This window comes from Phyllobates terribilis, unplaced genomic scaffold (genome assembly GCF_046119375.1).
Source record: "Phyllobates terribilis strain yellow unplaced genomic scaffold, ASM4611937v1 Scaffold_167__1_contigs__length_4167997, whole genome shotgun sequence".
In the NCBI taxonomy this organism is placed as follows: Eukaryota; Metazoa; Chordata; class Amphibia; order Anura; family Dendrobatidae; genus Phyllobates; species Phyllobates terribilis.
This window is the reverse complement of record NW_027362927.1, coordinates 460,654-480,545: the sequence shown is the minus strand read 5'-3', so window position 1 is coordinate 480,545 and position 19,892 is coordinate 460,654. Positions and strand designations below refer to the sequence as shown.

At 42.2% G+C, this 19,892-nt stretch overlaps 1 protein-coding gene across 1 annotated transcript; it reads left to right on the top strand.

Annotated features, from left to right (window-relative positions):
• The first annotated feature begins 8,801 nt into the window (after nucleotides 1-8,801).
• Nucleotides 8,802-18,920, top strand: LOC141207912 (uncharacterized). Its single transcript, XM_073664475.1, has 7 exons — nucleotides 8,802-8,904; nucleotides 11,086-11,235; nucleotides 11,365-11,544; nucleotides 11,627-11,750; nucleotides 11,834-11,931; nucleotides 12,130-12,220; nucleotides 17,464-18,920. The coding sequence occupies exons 2-7, from the start codon at nucleotides 11,158-11,160 to the stop codon at nucleotides 18,723-18,725; spliced, it is 1,833 nt and encodes a 610-aa protein (XP_073520576.1). The 5' UTR covers nucleotides 8,802-8,904; nucleotides 11,086-11,157; the 3' UTR covers nucleotides 18,726-18,920.
• The last annotated feature ends 972 nt before the right edge of the window (nucleotides 18,921-19,892 follow it).

Sequence of the window (19,892 nt, the reverse complement as noted above, 5' to 3'; positions counted from 1 at the left end):
CAGGATGTATGATGCCTCCACACAGTGTAATGCCCCCATTATGCCCCTTATACAGGATGTATGATGTCCTCACACAGTGTAATGCCCCATTATGCCCCTTATGCAGGATGTATGATGCCCTCACACAGTGTAATGCCCCCATTATGCCCCTTATGCAGGATGTATGATGCCCCCACACAGTGTAATGCCCCCATTATGCCCCTTATGCAGGCTGTATGATGCCCCCACACAGTGTAATGCCCCCATTATGCCCCTTATGCAGGATGTATGATGCCCCCACACAGTGTAATGCCCCCATTATGCCCCTTATGCAGGATATATGATGCCCCCACACAGTGTAATGCCCCCATTATGCCCCTTATGCAGTATGTATGATGCCCCCATTATACCCCTTATGCAGGATGTATGATGCCTCCACACAGTAATGACCCCATTATGCCCCTTATGCAGTATGTATGATGCCCCCCCCACAGTGTAATGCCCCCATTATGCCCCTTATGCAGGATGTATTATGCCCCCACACAGTGTAATGCCCCCATTATGCCCCTTATGCAGGATGTATGATGCCCCCATTATGCCCTTATGCAGGATGTGTGATGCCCCCATTATGCCCCTGTAATCAGGTGACTGGGTACAACGCACAGACATAGACAATGTGGGAGTAACCAATATAATTATTTATGTCCCTAATATGGGGGAATTGTGATAACTATAGCAACAGTGAATAATGCAGAACAGGGAGATTACAAGGTGAAATCTACAATATCAGATATACAATGAATTCTCCGGCTCACTAACTGTAAGGGTATGTGCACACGATGCAGAAATGAAGCAGAAAATTTCTGCATCTCCCTGGCAGAAAAAACGCATGCAGATTGTGCATGCGTTTTTCCTGCAGAATACATGCGGATCCACATGCGGATTCACATGCGTTTCCGTATGCAGATTGACAAGCGCTTTCCAGGCGATTTTTAGCATCACCTGGAAAGTGCTTGACAACTAGGTCACACTATATAAATCCATGCAAACGGCATGGATTTATATAGTGTGACCCGAGAGAGTGTATATATTTACCTCCGATGGCCCGCGCTGTCCTGCTCACTCCGTTCTCCCGGCTGCCGGCAACTTTGAATTGAAAGACCTGCCGACGTCAGCGTCACGTGACCCGTCACATGACTCTGACGTCAGCGCAGGTCCTACAACTCACTGTAAGTGCCGGGAACCAAGCAGGAGCGCTGCGCGGGCCGACAGATGGTAAGTATATATATATTTTTTATTTTATTCTTGTTTTACAGCTTTTTAAATGGTACCTGGGTCCGGAGGAGAGTCTCCTCTTCTCCACACCCGGGTACCATCCGCACATTAGAACGCGCCAATAACGCAAGTACAGATGCAGTCTTGCGGAATTGGCGCGTTCTAATGCAAGTCAATGGCGGCGAAAACGCCGCGTTTATGCAAAATTAATTGACATGCTGCGGATTTTTGAGCGCAGCGTTTACGCTGCGGAAAAATCCGCATCATGGGCACAGCACATGCGGATTTCAATTGGGGAACATTGCTGCCCTTCTACCATGCGTTTTTCATGCGTTTCCGCGGCGTTTACGCAACTGCAAAAACGCCGCGGAAACGCATTAAATACACATCGTGTGAACTCAGCCTAATAGCCGCCTCTAACCGTATGTTACTTTAGCTATTGACAAGGGTGATGGTCCCGACAAATATATATATTATATACAGTGGGTACGGAAAGTATTCAGACCCCTTTAAATTTTTCTCTCTTTGTTTCATTGCAGCCATTTGGTAAATTCTAAAAAGTTCATTTTTTTCTCATTAATGTACACTCTGCACCCCATCTTGACTGAAAAAAAAAAAAGAAATGTAGAAATTTTTGCAAATTTATTAAAAAGAAAAACTGAAATATCACATGGTCATAAGTATTTAAACTCTTTTCTCAGTATTGAGTAGAAGCACCCTTTTGAGCTAGTACATCCATGAGTCTTCTTGGGAATGATGCAACAAGTTTTTCACACCTGGATTTGGGGATCCTCTGCCATTCTTCCTGGCAGATCCTCTCAAGTTCCGTCAAGTTGGATGGTGAACATTGGTGGACAGCCATTTTCAGGTCTCTCCAGAGATGCTCAATTGGGTTTAGGGCAGGGCTCTGGCTGGGCCAGTCAAGAATGGTCACAGAGTTGTTCTGAAGGCACTGCTTTGTTGATTTAGCTGTGTGCTTAGGGTCATTGTCTTGTTGGAAAGTGAACCTTCGGCCAAGTCTGAGGTCCAGAGCACTCTGGAAGAGGTTTTCATCCAGGATATCTCTGCACTTGGCCGCATTCATGTTTCCTTCAATTGCAACCAGTCGTCCTGTCCCTGCTGCTGACAAACACCCCCATAGCATGATGCTGCCACCACCATGTTTCACTGTTGGGATTGTATTGGGCAGGTGATGAGCAGTGCCTGGTTTTCTCCACACATACCTCTTAGAATTATCACCAAAAAGTTCTATCTTCGTCTCAGACCAGAGAATCTTATTTCTCATAGTCTGGGAGTCCTTCATGTGTTTTTGAGCAAACTCTATGCAGGCTTTCATATGTCTTACACTGAGGAGAGGATCCGTCGGGCCACTCTGCCATAAAGGCCCGACTGGTGGAGGGCTGCATTGATAGACTTTGTGGAACTTTTTCCCATCTCCCTACTGCATCTCTGGAACTCAGCACAGTGATCTTGGGGTTCTTCTTTACCTCTCTCACCAAGGCTCAGTTTGGCTGGACGGCAAGGTCTAGGAAGACTTCTGGTGGTCCCAAACTTCTTCCATTTAAGGAATATGGAGGCCACTGTGCTCTTAGGAACCTTGAGTATTACATAAATTCTTTTGTAACCTTGGCCAGGTCTGTGCCTTGTCACAATTCTGTCTCTGAGCTCCTTGGGCAGTTCCTTTTGAGCTCATGATTCTCATTTGGTCTGACATGCACTGTGAGCTGTGAGGTCTTATATAGACAGGTGTGTGCCTTTCCAAATCAAGTCCTATCAGTTTAATTAAACACAGCTGGACTCCAATGAAGGAGTAGAACCATCTCAAGGAGGATCACAAGGAAATGGACAGCATGTGACTTAAATATGATTGTCTGAGCAAAGGGTCTGAATACTTATGACCATGTGATATTTCAGTTTTTCTTTTTTAATCAATTTGCAAAAATTTCTACATTTCTGGTTTTTTTTTCAGTCAAGATGGGGTGCAGAGTGTACTTTAATGAGAAAAAAAATGAAGTTTTTAGAATTTACCAAATGGCTGCAATGAAACAGAGTGAAAAATTTAAAGGGGTCTGAATACTTTCTGTACCCACTGTATATATTATTTTCCCTAGCGGGGGTTTCCGGTTCTTCCCCCTAGGATGCAAGTCCTCCTGACAAAGTTTATCAAGGCTCGCTGGGCCGCCATCACTTCAACCAGCCTTGCCCTGCTTGTTGTAGTAGCCTGGACCAACCCCTGTACCATACGTCAGTGCTGGAAGCAGCAGCCTGGCTCACTTGCGCCTCCCACTCTTCACCATAGGCGTATACTCCCGAGAGGAATCTCCTCGCGGATCTTCGGTGCTTATCCAACTGTGGGCATTTCTCATTCCCGAAGTACTGGGGTCTAGTTCTCTGGCCTTGACTGGTGTAGTTGAGACTTCAGCTCTTGACCGGCGCAGGTCTGGTTCTCGGGCTTTAGCTAGCATAGACTGGATTCTGGGACTCATCTGGCACCGGCCGGGTTCTGCTGCCCGGCGCACCACAACGCGCTGCCTTGGGCTCTTTACCACGGCCTGGTTCCTCAGCTTCAGATTCCCCCGCACATATCGTGCTTGATTCTTTGCTTGGCAACAGATCTGCTCCCATTTTGGGGAGCTGGCCTTTTATGTCAAGAAACTGGGTCATCAAAGTCACCTTACCAGGTGAACCATCTAGACTCCTTCCTGAAACTCTACCTCTTCCCATTGGTTCTGGAGGGTTCCGCTTGGATGACAGATGGCAATCTTCTTATACAAATGCTGCACAACACTGAGGATTTTCGCTTTTTATGGCGCTTTATGGCGCACAATCTTACACCCCTTATGCAGTATGTATGATGCCCCTCACACAGTATAATGTTCCTACAGTACTGCCATCTCTCATACAAAAGATATTTCCACAGTTCCACCATCCTCCCCTCACACACAGTATAATGTTTCCACTGTACCACCATCCCTCACACACATTATAATATTCCCACTGTACCACCATTCCCACCACACACAGTATAATGTTCCCACAGTACTAGCATTCCCCTAGCACAAAGTTTAATGTTCCCACAATACCACCATCCTTCCATGCACATTATAATGTTTCCAGAGTACTGCCACCTCCCCACACACAGTAAAATTTTCCCACAGTACTGCCTCCTACATACACAAAATGGTACTATCTACCCCATGGCTAATTAATAAACTCTCACTTAGCCCCATTCTTGGTGCAGATGCTAATAAACCCAGGACCTATGAGATATTTACATATTTACCCCTACGGTAATTTGGTAATAAACCCTAATTAAAGGATTAACCCCTTAAGCCCCGCGGGTGGTTTGCACGTTAATGACCGGGCCAATTTTTACAATTCTGACCACTGTCACTTTATGAGGTAATTACTCTGGAACGCTTCAACGGATCCCCCTGGTTCTGAGAATATTTTTTCATGACATATTGTACTTCATGATTGTGGAAAAATTTCTTCGATATCACTTGCGTTTATTTGTGAAAAAAACAGAAATTTGGCGAAAATTTTGAAAATTTTGCAATTTTCAAAATTTGAATTTTTAAGCCCTGAAATCAGAGCGATATGTCACACAAAAGAGTTAATAAATAACATTTCCCACATGTCTACTTTACATCAGCACAATTTTGGAACCAAAATTTTTTTTTGTTAGGGAGCTATAAGGGTTAAAAGTTGACCAGCGATTTCTCATTTTTCCAACAAAATTTACAAAACCATTTTATTAGGGACCACATCACATTTGAAGTCACTTGGAGAGGTCTTTTTGACAGAAAATACCCAAAAGTGACACCATTCTAAAAACTGCACCCTTCAATGTGCTCAAAACCACATTCAAGAACTTTATTAACCCTTCAGGTGCTTCACAGGAATTTTTTGAATGTGGAAGAAAAAAATGAACATTTAACTTTTTTCACAAAAATGTTACTTTAGACCCAATTTTTTTTATTTTCACAGGGGTAACAAGAAAAAATGGACCCCAAAATTTGTTGTGCAATTTCCCCTGGGCACGCAGATACCCAATATTTGGGGAAAAAACACTGTTTGGGCGCACGGCAGGGCTCGGAAGGGAAAGAGCGCCATTTGACTTTTTGATTGTAAAATTTGCTTGAATAATTAGTGGACGCCATGTTGTGTTTGGAGAGCCCCTGTGTGCCCAAACTTTGGAGCTCCCCCACAAGTGACCCCATTTTGGAAACTAGACCCCCCAAGGCACCTTTATAGATGCATAGTAAGCACTTGGAACCCCAGGTGCTTCACAAATTGATTCGTAAAAATGAAAAAGTGAAAAAAAAAACACTTTTTCATTTTTACGAATCAATTTGTGAAGCACCTAGGGGTTCCAAGTGCTCACTATGCATCTAGATAGGTGCCTTGGGGGGTCTAGTTTCCAAAATGGGGTCACTTGTGGGGGAGCTCCAATGTTTGGACACACAGGGACTCTCTAAATACAACATGGTATCCGCTAACAAATTGAATGGAAAATCGGCTCAAATTGTTAGCGGACACCACATTGCGTTTGGAGAGCCCCTCTGTGCCCAAACTTTGGAGCTCCCCCACAAGTGACCCCATTTTGGAAACTAGACCCCCCAAGGCACCTATCTAGATGCATAGTGAGCACTTGGAACCCCAGGTGTTTCACAAATTGATTCATAAAAATGAAAAAGTGTTTTTTTTTTCACTTTTTCATTTTTACGAATCAATTTGTGAAGCACCTGGGGGTTCCAAGTGCTCACTATGCATCTAGATAGGTGCCTTGGGGGGTCTAGTTTCCAAAATGGGGTCACTTGTGGGGGAGCTCCAATGTTTGGGCACACAGGGACTCTCTAAATGCAACATGGTATCCGCTAACAAATTGAATGGAAAATCGGCTCAAATTGTTAGCGGACACCACATTGCGTTTGGAGAGCCCCTCTGTGCCCAAACTTTGGAGTTCCCCCACAAGTGACCCCATTTTGGAAACTAGACCCCCCAAGGCACCTATCTAGATTCATAGTGAGCACTTGGAACCCCAGGTGCTTCACAAATTGATTCATAAAAATGAAAAAGTGTTTTTTTTTTTTCACTTTTTCATTTTTACGAATCAATTTGTGAAGCACCTGGGGGTTCCAAGTGCTCACTATGCATCTAGATAGGTGCCTTGGGGGGTCTAGTTTCCAAAATGGGGTCACTTGTGGGGGAGCTCCAATGTTTGGGCACACAGGGGCTCTCCAAACGCAACGTGGCGTCCGCTAACAATTTGAGCCGATTTTCCATTCAATTTGTTAGCAGACACCATGTCGCGTTTGGAGAGCCCGTGATGTGCCTAAACAGTGGAGCTCCCCCACAAGTGTCCCCATTTTGGAAACTATACCCCTCAAGGATTTTATTAAGGTGTATAGTGAACATTTTGAACCCAGAGGTGCGGCACAGAATTTGTTTACATTAGGTCATCATATTGAATAAGTTGTCATTATTCTTGAGCACAAGTGCTCGCTACTTGAGTTTGCATCGGGTACTCAGGTATGCACCATGTACAGTGTGTGCTCGAGTGACATGCTCGAGTCCCTGCTCCGCATGTTTCACGGTTATTAGACACCCCAAAAAAAACATGCGGGGATCGCTCGTGCATGGCAGGCAATCCCCGTAAAGTTTTTTGGCCGCGAAGCATATGGGGCAGAGACTCGAGCATGTCACTCAAATACCCACGATACTCAATGCATACCAGAGCACCCGATGCAAACTCAAGTAGCGAGCACTTGCGCTCAACACTAGTCGCCATATCGTCATCTTTTTTTCTTACTTTTGAAAAAAATCCCAACCCCAGCCCTAGCTCTAGCACAACCCTAGCCCCAGCACAACCCTAGCCCCAGCACAACCCTAGCCCCAGCACAACCCTAGCCCCAGCACAACCCTAGCCCCAGCACAACCCTAGCCCCAGCACAACCCTAGCCCCAGCACAACCCTAGCCCCAGCACAACCCTAGCCCCAAACCCAGCCCTAACCCTAGCCCAATCCTAACCCAAGAGTTTATTTTTGACGCCGTTCCTTGTGCGGTATAAGTGATTAGACGACTTTATTCTTCGGGTCGGTGTGATTACAGCAATGCCAGAATCATATGGGGTTTTTATGACTGACAGCTGTCACACACTAAAAGACGCATTTTTTGTAAAATCTAGTTTTTGCATCGCCATATTTTGAGAGCTATAATTTTTACAGATTTTGGCAGACAGTCATGTGACGGCTCGTTTTTTGCGGGATGACTTGACGTTGTTATTGGTGCCATTTTCAGGCACGTGACATTTTTTGATCGCTTTCTATTCCGATTTTTGGGAGGCAGAATAAACAAAAACCAACAATTCAGGAATTTTTTTTTTTTTTTTATTCTGTTCCGCGTGTGGTAAAATTGATGAGGTAGCTTTATTCTTCGGGTCAGTACGTTTACAGCGGTACCACATTTGTATCATTTTTCTATGTTTTGGCGCTTATACACAATAAAAGCTATTTTATAGAAAAAAATATTTTTTAGCATAGCTTTATTCTGAGAGCTATAACTTTTTTATTTTTCGGCTGATGGAGCTGTATGGCGGCTTGTTTTTTGCGGGACGAGATGACGTTTTCAGCGGTATCATTTTTATTTATATGCGTCTTTTTGATCGCGTGTTATTCCACTTTTTGTTTGGCGGTATGGTGATAAAGCATTTTTTTTTTTTTACCGTGTTCACTGAAGGGGTTAACTAGTGGGACAGTTTTATAGGTCAGGTTGTTCCGGACGCGGCGATACCAAATATGTGTACTTTTATTGTTTTTTTTTTTTTATAATAATATTTATTGATGGGTACATTATATTTTTATTTTTGGTGTATTATTTTTTTTTTTTTTTTATAATATTTTTGCACATTTTTTTTTTTTTCCACTTTCACACAGTTTATACACTTTATTACTTTGTCCCACTCTGGGACTTTCACTTTTTTTTTCTGATCGCCTGCATGGCACAGGAATGAAGCACCATCCCTATGCCATGAAGGCTGTCAGAAGTGCACAGTGTGAAGATTGCTTGGAGATGCACTGCGCATGCCCAAGCAATCTTCCTGCTCTCTGGTGACCCGGATGTTGTCATGACGACATCGGGTCATTATGGCAACACCTGGGAATCCTTTGCAGACTGCGCTGGAAGCCGGAAGAGGAGGTGAGTATCGCCGATCACCTCCCCTTGCCCCCACAATGCCGCGATCGACTTCGATCGCAGCATCGCAGGGGTTAATGTGCTGGGAGCGGTGCAGGACCGCTCCCTGCACATAGTACCGGGTGTCAGCTGTGACAATCAGCTGACACCCGGCTGCGATCGCGCCCACACAGCCTGTGTGCGCGCGCGATCCCCATGACGTACTAATACGGGTCTGGCTCTTAAGTCCCAGGGCACAGACGCGTATTAGTACGTCAGATGTTATTAAGGGGTTAAAAGCATTAAAACATGATTTATCTTTAAAAGTGGTATATCAATTTAAAATTTCGCCATATTATCTCCACTATGACTGCAGGAAGAAAGAGCAAGAAGCAGTTAAGATTTTGGACATAGAAGTGGCCAATTTATTGGTACCTATTGGACCTATGGTGCTAAAGCAAAGGCTTTAAAAGGTAAGTGACTCCATTTTTTTATTGCATTATAACCCCAGCCCCCTGAGGAAGCCAGTCATCGAATGGACATAGAGAGTACTACTGAGGAGTTGTACTGATGGACCTCAGCCAGTGAGGTCCTCACAAATCAACTGGGAGCTTAGAGTAGCTCTCAGGGGCCGTAGTGACACAGGGGATGATGAGCCTTCTCATAATGGTTTGCTGGACTGTTGTGGCTTGTAACAAAAGTTATGTACTGCTACATGTAACCAGAAAGTTCCGGACTGCTTCTTCTGCATTATGCATTCATACGCTGCATTCAATCACGCAGTTAAATCTGCATGTGTTCATTGAACAATGCGGATTTACCATATCTAATACATTCTATGTGGAAATTTCTGTTTGCGGAGACTAGTGTCTTAACAACAGAAATTAACATGCTGTGGCTCGTAAAACCGCACCTCTGGTGAGTTTACGCAACGTCAAATAGAAGCACAGTGGGCATGGGATTTCTATAAATCCCTTCCACTGTGCTTGTAATGTGGAATGTAGCGTTTTATACGCAGCGCAGGTGAGCTGCATCCAAAACCCTGGTATTCCTGATTGTGGGCACGTACCCTTGGACATTGTTCTTCCTCGTTCATCTCCACATCATCTGGTCCAGGCTTGCAGAGTCGGGAGATATGAGTTCTCTATATATATATTTTTTTCCTTTTGAGGTTCGGGGGCCAAATTATAGCTATTGTTGCTATGGACGTGACTTACCTAACATTGCGCAGTGAATCTGTTTTCACTATAGTGACTGATATTTCTTGTTGATAAAACTGTAATATTTTTTTCACTTTAAACTTTTTTTTAAACAACACTGATTAGTGCGATCATACAACATACAAACCTCTGATTGCTCCGGTGATGCACTGTACTACTGTAGTGCTGTGTATTATCACTGCTTGTCAGTGTAATACTAACAGCCCCATACACAAGAGATAAGTGTTGCCTAAATGGTCATTTGGCAGCCGGCTATCTCTCCCAACTCTACCGTACACACAAATGTTCCAGCTTTCCTGTGGTCTGTATGAGAGAGTCGTCTCCAGACTCCTCTAGTCGAGGATTATCTACAGGAAGAACAAATGGAATAGCCTCTGAAATTCAGGATGCCAGATCCTTCCCTGCCCTGACATCATCTGCCGGTAGGCCCCGAATACATTGTATAGTCGACTAAACCCCACTGAAATCAGTGCTTTAATGAAACTTTAGTCTAATGTGTTTGGGGGTGTTAAAAGGTAACTTATTACTATCGAGTACTTGGGTGAGGAGGGGAATTGAGCCGAACATTGTCAAACCTTCTTAGATGCCATGTTTCCTTTTGACAGCAGCAAGTGGTTAAACTGCCAGGGTTTCTGTTGCAGCCACACTTGTGCCATCCCTGCAGTGTACATCTATGTTCTGGTGCCCTAAAGAGTTATTTTTTTAAAAAAAACAAATGTTTAACCTCTTAAGAAATAACAATGGGCCTAATACGTTTTGCAAGTTTCTTTCTTTTTACAAGAATTGTTGGTGCCAGTTTTCTTTTGAAACATTTTAATATCTGATTTTTTTCTGGTGTATTTCTTGTAATATAGGAAAGCCTGAGGCCAGAAATAAACCCCATAAAAAACTGTATATGGAGACTTTGGTATCAAATCATTTCTATCTGCGGTGTTTGTGCAAACAAAAAAGCTTTTATAAAAGCCTCAAACTTCTGTGTGTGAATCAGTCATGAGATCTAACATGGTAGAGCCCGGGGAAGACGGGAAACATTCATATAGACGGGTGGTGGTGATGTAGTCAGTGACGGACTCTGGCCAAAAATGTTTCTAGAGCTGTAGTAGAAATGAATATGTCATCCTCATCATGAAGTAGTTATTTCTCATGTCACGTGTAATGAATATCTCCTGCAGTATTGATAATGCCAATTCCAGTGTCGGTAAATGAGACGACAATTAGTGTTATGGAAGATGAGTCTATGAGAAACGCATTCAACTGGAGAGGAAGAAAATGCTTGTTTTCTGTGGCATAAAATATATAGGTTTTATTAGTAGATGTGAAGAACGAAATACTGTAAAATAATAAATCTCCTCATATGTTTCCCTTATTATCTCCAGTAATTGTATTATTACACAGGATTTTTATGATGTTACATCGGCTCATCTTCTTATTCAGGTTTCTACAATATCAGATCCTCTCAGTGAAGATCTTCTAGATAAGAGAATTTTCTTGATTTACCCATCAAAGATGGATATGGACAGAGACAAGATGGCGGAGAGGATATTACACCTCACCCTAGAGATCCTCTTCCAGCTTACTGGAGAGGTGAGAGATTCTGATGACGTCACATTACATCATTCTTATCTATGGGAATAACAGATGGACAGAACTGGATAGGTGAGGCCTCTGGAAATGTCTGTAGTGAGATTTATTAATGAGTTTCTCCATTACCAGGATTACATAGTAGTGAAGAAGACCTCTAGTGAGCGCTGTCAGGACCCTGTGTCTGAGGGATGGAGAAGACCCCTGAGCCCAATCACGGGGCCTCCACCTTACACCCTGATACATGAGGACATCAATGACCAGAAGATCCTAGACCTCACCTACAAGATGATTGAGCTGCTGACTGGAGAGGTGACACTGCTGGGAATGCTGGGACATTATACAGTAATGCTATGAAGAGATAAGGGGATGACTGTATCATTGTATGTGTCAGGTTCCTATAAGATGTCAGGACGTCACTGTCTATTTCTCCATGGAGGAGTGGGAGTATTTAGAAGGACACAAAGATCTGTACAAGAACGTCATGATGGAGGTTCCCCAGCCCCTCACATCACCAGGTAATAGACAGGACTAAATACACATGGCCTATAATTATCTGTATGTAAAGGATGAATTCAGTCCCTGTATGTGTTTCCTCCAGATCTATCCAGTAAGAGAACAACACCAGAGAGATGTCCCCGTCCTCTTCTTTCACAAGACTGTAAACAAGAAGATCCCAGTGTTCCTCAGGATCATCAGGTAGATGAAGAGAAGGTGTCATGAGATCTCCCCTATGATGTATAGATGTCTGTGAAGGTCTTGTGCTAAATTTTGTTTTATCCACCAGTATTATATGTTTTATACTTGTGAAATGAGAATGGTGGAGATGGCAGGATTAAAGCTGATCATAGATGTGACTTCTTCATCTGTCTGTGACTTTTACAATATTTGTTTCAGGGTGAAGATCTGACCCATATTAATACTACAGAGACATATGTGAGGGGTGATGAGCTGTGTAAAGAGGAGATTCCTACATATGACTACCCAAGTGAGTAGTAACCACTAAATGCAGAGAAGTCACAGATTCTTCTCAGTCACCAGCTGTGGCTGCTTTATTGGTAGTGCAGTCCGGTCGTATCACAATCGTGTGATCACCATTTTGCCGCTCGATCACAACATTCTCCTCCATCCGAAAATATTCAAATTACTTTGTGAATTGGGAAAGCCCTTTTCTAGAGAACTTACAACCTGGAGGATCCACCTACCCCCTGGGATTAGGAGACGCTGTCCGTTACCTGCCCAGATCTGTAAACTGTAAAGCCAAATGACAGCGTACGTAGAATGTGCTGACAAGCTAGAAAATCACTTGAAGAAAAACATTATGATGAGCCTGTAAGAGAAAGCGGAGGGTAATGATGCTGTTGGCTTCCTAGAACCCTGATATCTTATTGGATGAATCTACCTTCTCTCCCTTCTGTGCTGCTGAATGTGCTCATATGGTCCCTACAAGACCAGGTCCAGTCTTTCTGGCCAAACTTCACTTTTATTATCGACAACATTAAATGTGCAGTGAGGCCAAGTGTGAATTTCTGTACAATAACAGCAGAGTTTCCCTTTATCCTGACTTTTCAATTTCTTTTAAAACCAACTAACTTCAAACAGGATTGTGATAAACTATACAGAAAACATTACACCTGTGCCATGATATATCTCTAAGCTGTGCGTGGCTGATGGCTGTAATATACATTTATTCACGCCTGCAGGAGATGTGTTGGCTCCAGCCCTGGTTTCATGGATTCACTCCACATCATAAATTCCATTATGTTTTCAATCCTAAGGAATTCAGATTACTGCACAATCTCTCCTGAAATGGGGAGCTGTCACGAAAACACCAATTGGTCAGACCTTGCAGCTCTCTGGCGCCCCCTTATCCTGCTGGTCAAACACGGTATTGACCGAGGATAAGCACGGGCGCAGCTGCTCTAATTTATGTCGACTATTGGGGCACGTGATGTGACAGGACGTATATATACCACCAGTTCCTTCCAGGAACGTATAGTGCTGGCCAAAAGTATTGGCACCGCTACAATTCTGTCAGATAATACTCAGTTTCTTCCTGAAAATGATTGCAATCAAAAATTCTTTGGTATTATTCTCTTCATTTAATTTGTCTTCAATGAAAAAAACACAAAAAGACTTGTCCTAAAGCCAAATTGGATATAATTCCACACCAAACCTAAAAAACGGGGTGGACAAAAGTATTGGCACCATTTGAAAAATCATGTGATGCTTCTCTAATTCGTGTAATTAACAGCACCTGTAACTTACCTGTGGCACCTAACAGGTGTTGGCAATAACTAAATCACACTTGCAGCCAGTTAACATGGATTAAAGTTGACTCAACCTCTGTCCTGTGTCCTTGTGTGTACCACATTGAGCATGGAGAAAAGAAAGAAGACCAAAGGACTGTCTGAGGACTTGAGAAACCACATTGTGAGGAAGCATGAGCAATCTCAAGGCTACAAGTCCATCTCCAAAGACCTGAATGTTCCTGTGTCTTCCGTGCGCAGTGCCATCAAGAAGTTTAAAGCCCATGGTACTGTGGCTAACCTCCCTAGATGAGGACGGAAAAGAAAAATTGACGAGAGATTTCAACGCAAGATTGTGCGGATGGTGGATAAAGAACCTCGACTAACATCCAAACAAGTTCAAGCTGCCCTGCAGTCCAAGGGTACAACAGTGTCAACCCGTACTATCCGTTGGCGTCTGAATGAAAAGGGACTGTATGGTAGGAAACCCAGGAAGACCCCACTTCTTACCCCGAGACATAAAAAAGCCAGGCTGGAGTTTGCCAAAACTTACCTGAGAAAGCCTAAAACGTTTTGGAAGAATGTTCTCTGGTCAGATGAGACAAAAGTAGAGCATTTTGGGAAAAAGCATCAACATAGAGTGTACAGGAAAAAAAAAGAGGCATTCAAAGAAAAGAACACTGTCCCTACAGTCAAACATGGCCGAGGTTCCCTGATGTTTTGGGGTTGCTTTGCTGCCTCTGCCACTGGACTGCTTGACCGTGTGCATGGCATTATGAAGTCTGAAGACTACCAACAAATTTTGCAGCATAATGTAGGGCCCAGTGTGAGAAAGCTGGGTCTCCCTCAGAGGTCATGGGTCTTCCAGCAGGACAATGACCCAAAACACACTTCCAAAAGCACTATAAAATGGTTTTAGAGAAAGCACTGGAGACTTCTAAGGTGGCCAGCATTGAGTCCAGACCTGAATCCCATAGAACACCTGTGGAGAGATCTCAAAATGGCAGTTTGGAGAAGGCACCCTTCAAATATCAGGGACCTGGAGCAGTTTGCCAAAGAAGAATGGTCTACAATTCCAGCAGAGCATTGTAAGAAACTCATTGATGGTTACCGGAAGCGGTTGTTCGCAGTTATTTTGTCTAAAGGTTGTGCAACCAAGTATTAGGCTGAGGGTGCCAATACTTTTGTCCGGCCCTTTTTTGGAGTTTTGTGTGAAATGATCAATGATTTGATTTTTGCTTCATTCTCTTTTGTGTTTTTTCCTTGCAAGCAAATTAAATGAAGAGAATAATACCAAAGAATTTGAGATTGCAATAATTTTCAGGAAGAAACTGAGTATTATCTGACAGAATTGCAGGGGTGCCAATACTTTTGGCCAGCACTGTATATATACCTCTGACCAGCCACCCTCAAACCACAATATCACATAAATACTGGTATACTGCCACCACCAATCGCTTAACAGGTGGATTGGGTACCCATTAGGTAATGTGAATTAGCGGGTGAGGAACGTGTTTGCTCAACATAGGACAAGAAGAACGAAGCTGGTAAATAATAATGATTTACTCCCGAAAGTGGGCAGTGTTTACAAAAGATATACAAGATATTATAAAAGAGACAATGTACATATATGAATAAACAGTTATTAAAATAAAGGATAAGTAATAGCAAAACCTGTGCCACGTTGTGATGGTCTCAGATTCTGTGGGGGGGACGGCTCCCCGGAAATTAGATTTGATTCTTCCACGCAGCGTGGTGTGCATGCGTCTGACGTCCCGGGGCAAGAATGACTTAAAAAATGGCCGTTCTGGTTTTTAGTAAAGGGGCCAAAACATTAGGAGACACCCATGGTGCTTACCTCACATGGGGACTCGGCTTTGTGAACCCACCCAGCTGCAGAAGACCTAAAACTCCTTCAGATTTCATATCTTGGTGTGGGGGGGGTCCCACATCCAAGATGGAGACATCATGTTTGCCGTCACCACTATTCATGAAGACGGATATCAAATATGAAATCTCTATGATGCTCAGAAGCTCAGAACCCATTTCCCGGGCTTCCGGTGGTCTCCTCGTCACGAAAACCACACCATCACAATTGGAAAAAGATGACCATCTCAAAAATGTGGTCCCTGTGTTTCTGACAGTCATGTGCATTATTAAAATCGACATTAAACGTTTGTGCTGCTAAACAATAGGATTGGAGGGAAAAATCCAGGGTATACCAGTGCTTGCTCTGGGCTGAGGCTTTATGATGCTCATAAAAATTCCTGAGGTTTGGGGGAAAAGCAACAGTGAGTTCTATGTAAAACTCTTACAAATGGACAGGGGGGTGGAGATTTGAAACAGCTCTCATTTTTTAAAACTATGACCAAAAATACATTTTGCCTGACAGGAGCACTAATACTTTCTCTACTCTTCTCATCAGGACTCATAGTAGCTCCAATGGTCCACCATAAATGACTGCAATTCCGGTTTAGTGTTGTAGTTCTCCCCTGATACATATATTGTTGTTGGGGATGTAACATATCTTTTATTCTGTCTTTTTTTACAGGTTCATTTTGTATGATAGTTTGAGTGTGGTGGAATCGGCCTGACTCACTTATGTGACTCTGTAACTCCCTCGTTGTCTTTAAAAGAAGGTCTCCATTATGTCTTCCCAATGCCCGAGGTCTAAATTTAAGACACCTCAGCTCTGCACTATTATAAAAAGTTCTCTTTAAATGTCTAATATTTCTTCTTGAAACTCCTCTGACAGAAAATATATTGTCCCTTATCATAGTTTAGATTACGAAGAGCCACCGAGCCCCATACTCCAATTACCCCAGAGAGGTTTCACCACTAGTTACTCGTTTTTAACTGATGGAGACTATTGAGTTTGATCATTTCAGTAGATGTGTTATTGTCTATAGTCACAGTTTTTGACTTCAGTGATCCTCTGATTTAACCCCTTCCTGCAGCCAGTTTTGTGTTCCTAGTCAGGCTCCATTTTCAAATCTGACGTGTGTCACTTTATGTGGTGATAACTTTGGAATTCTTCACAAAGGATAATAGGAAACAAATGGACCTTACAAATTATGTTCCAACTTCTCTTGAATTTGACAATACCCTATATACAGCTGTACACTACTGTCTGGGCACATGGCAGGTTAAGAAGGGAAGGAGCGACATTTAGCTATTGTATTGCAGATCTTGCTGGAATAGTTTGCAGACACAATGTATTGGGGGCACTGTTCATGGTCACCTGACAGCTCAAAAGATGGCCACCACTAACAGGCTTGGTGCTATATAATCCATTTTCCAGATCCCAGGGACTGCCTTGCTTATCCCCAGAGGAGATGGGACACACCATTTACAGAAGCCTTAATATAATAAAATGACAGAAAACCAGAGCAGTAGAAATCACCATAAAGTAGCTTCATTTTGAAAATTATAACCCTCAGTGAATTAATCTATAGGAGAAGTGAATATTTTGACTCCACAATCACTTTCCAGAAATTAGCACACAGTGGATGTTGGAGGGTGAAAATTACACATTTGCCATTTTATTACCCAACACATAGTGCCCAGATTGTGCTCTAGGAGACACACACCGTAAATTAAGTGGGTTCTTCTCACTATAGTAATGCCAAATACATGGTTGCTAAATATTGTTTAGGCACACTTCAAGGCTCAGAAGGAAGGGGGAGATTTGACTTTGGGAGACCGGATTTTGCTGCATTGGTTTATGGATGAGTAGAAGTTTTTATTGGTATTATTTTTGCCTACATAACATTTTTTGATGGCTTCTTATTCCATATTTTGGAGACAGAATGAACAAACAGTTGAACACTACGCTCTACTGGTTCATTCTATGAGGTTTTCACTTTTCACTGTCATTCTGTCAATAACTTGCCATTTCTACAGACATTTAAGTAGAAATGTTCAAAAATGTAAACTCAAGGATATTTCATTCAAAATTATTAATTGTTTTTTTTCTTGGCAGATGACTGTACCTGGAGATCAGAGAGACAGGAGATTTTTAAATCGGATGATCTTGAGATCCCACAGGATACAATTGAAGTGAATGCCATTTCTCCAGATATCCCATCTTCCCTTCAAAGCAAAGATCTATCATCTAAGCCTATGAAACAGGTCCTGTCTTCTGATTCATTACCGACTATGAAGGAAAAAAATCTAAATAAAAAAATAAGCATTAAAAAACGAACTGCTCCTAAAGGAAAGAGGTCATTTTCACTTTCAGAAAATGGAAATAGTTTTACCCTCTCAAAGTCTATTCTTAAACATCAAAAAATACACACAGCGGATAATAGATTGTTTTGTTCCAAATGTGGCCGAAGTTTTAACCAGAAATCAGTTTTTGTTGCGCACCAGCGAACTCACACAGCGGAGAAGCCTTTTTCATGTTCAGAATGTGGGAAATGTTTTAACCGGAAATCACTTCTTAATATCCACAAGAGAACTCACACGGGGGAGAAGCCTTTTTCATGTTCAGAATGTGGGAAATGTTTTAACCGGAAATCACTTCTTAATATCCACAAGAGAACTCACACGGGGGAGAAGCCTTTTTCATGTTCGGAATGTGGGAAATGTTTTAACTGGAAATCAGTTTTTGTTAGACACCAGAGAACTCACAGTAAGGAGAAGCCTTTTTCCTGTTCAGAATGTGGGAAATATTTCAACCAGAAATCACTTCTTAATATCCACAAGAGAACTCACACGGGGGAGAAGCCTTTTTCATGTTCAGAATGTGGCAAATGTTTTAACCAGAAATCAGATTTGATTAAGCACCAGAGAACCCACACAGGGGAGAAGCCTTTTTCATGTTCAGAATGTGGGAAATGTTTTAACCAGAAATCCACTTTGGTTAGTCACCAGAGAACTCACACAGGAGAGAAGCCTTTTTCCTGTTCAGAATGTGGCAAATGTTTTAACCAGAAATCAGCTTTGATTAAGCACCAGAGAACCCACACAGGGGAGAAGCCTTTTTCGTGTTCAGAATGTGGGAAATGTTTTAACCATAAATCAGCTTTGGTTAATCACAAGAGAACTCACACAGGGGAGAAGCCTTTTTCATGTTTAGAATGTGGGAAAGGTTTTAACCAGAAATCAGCTTTGGTTAATCACCAGAGAACTCACACAGGGGAGAAGCCTTTTTCATGTTCTGAATGTGGGAAAAGTTTTAACCAGAAATCAGCTTTGGATAGACACATGAGAACTCACACAGGGGAGAAGCCTTTTTCCTAATCTTTTTTTTTTTAATCCAATACATTTTTATAGATATTTTTTTATTAGGTTTTTTTTTTACAAACCAAGAAACCAGTACATACAGTAATAAAATAACATACCATAGGATGACATACATGCATCTCTCCTATATATCCTTTCAGCTTGCCCATTACCGTCTGATAACTTGCAGTCACTATATCTTACAATTAACATTCCACATTCTTGAAATTTCTTATATAACCATAATATTGTAATAAACATTATAATCCTATACACTTATAGGTGTGCTATATTACTGTTAAATATGAATTATGGATATTCATTTTTTAATCTGAATTCTATATAGATCAGCCTCGAGCTAGGTTTTGCTGACAAGACATTCAGGCTATTCGTGTCTTTTTAGCTCAGTGTAAGTTAGTGCCATAAGCAGAACAACAGGTGCTGTGAGGGGCCAATATAACCCACACAGGGTGGGGGTCTCAGGGTCTCTTTTCCATTCTACATTACATGGCTCAGTCCTAGGATCTAAGAGCTGAAGAGACAGCTGACATGTAGGCCCTGACACACGTGCTGGACACAGACAGACGCAACCTACCATTCAGGATCCCAGGAAAAGATAGGTGAATCTCAACTAATAGGCTAATTATGGACAAATGGAAAATCACTTTGTAACTATTTCACCTATTTTATGTAACTGCTGGAATTATTCTTTTTAATGGACAACCCAAGAATAAATAATATATTCTTTGAACAATCGCATCTGATAAACAGTCCTATCTATATATAAATATACAAAAATAATTATATTTAACATTTTGGCGAGCCCCCAGTCCTGAGTTTTTTTGTGCTTTCAAGTGGCTTCCTTCTCCTTGAACAAGGTGGGGGAGAGGAGGAAAGCTTTTGCTGAACACCTGTTGTCCAAGTGTCGGGAAATCCACTAACTTTGTTACAAGAATCAGAAAGAACCTACAGATGATTGAGGACTGATATATTCTCCAGATGGATTGACAGGCACCAGAAGTACTACAAGGATCAGAAGTACACTGATGACCAAACCCCAGTGTAAAGGAGAATCTGAGAAATCTGAAGTTAAGGAAAAATATGGATATTATTTCTTCTTTTCTAAGCAAAGTAAACTAAAATTAAAGGCTACTGACGAGACTGACTTAGACGTTTTGTGGCTTA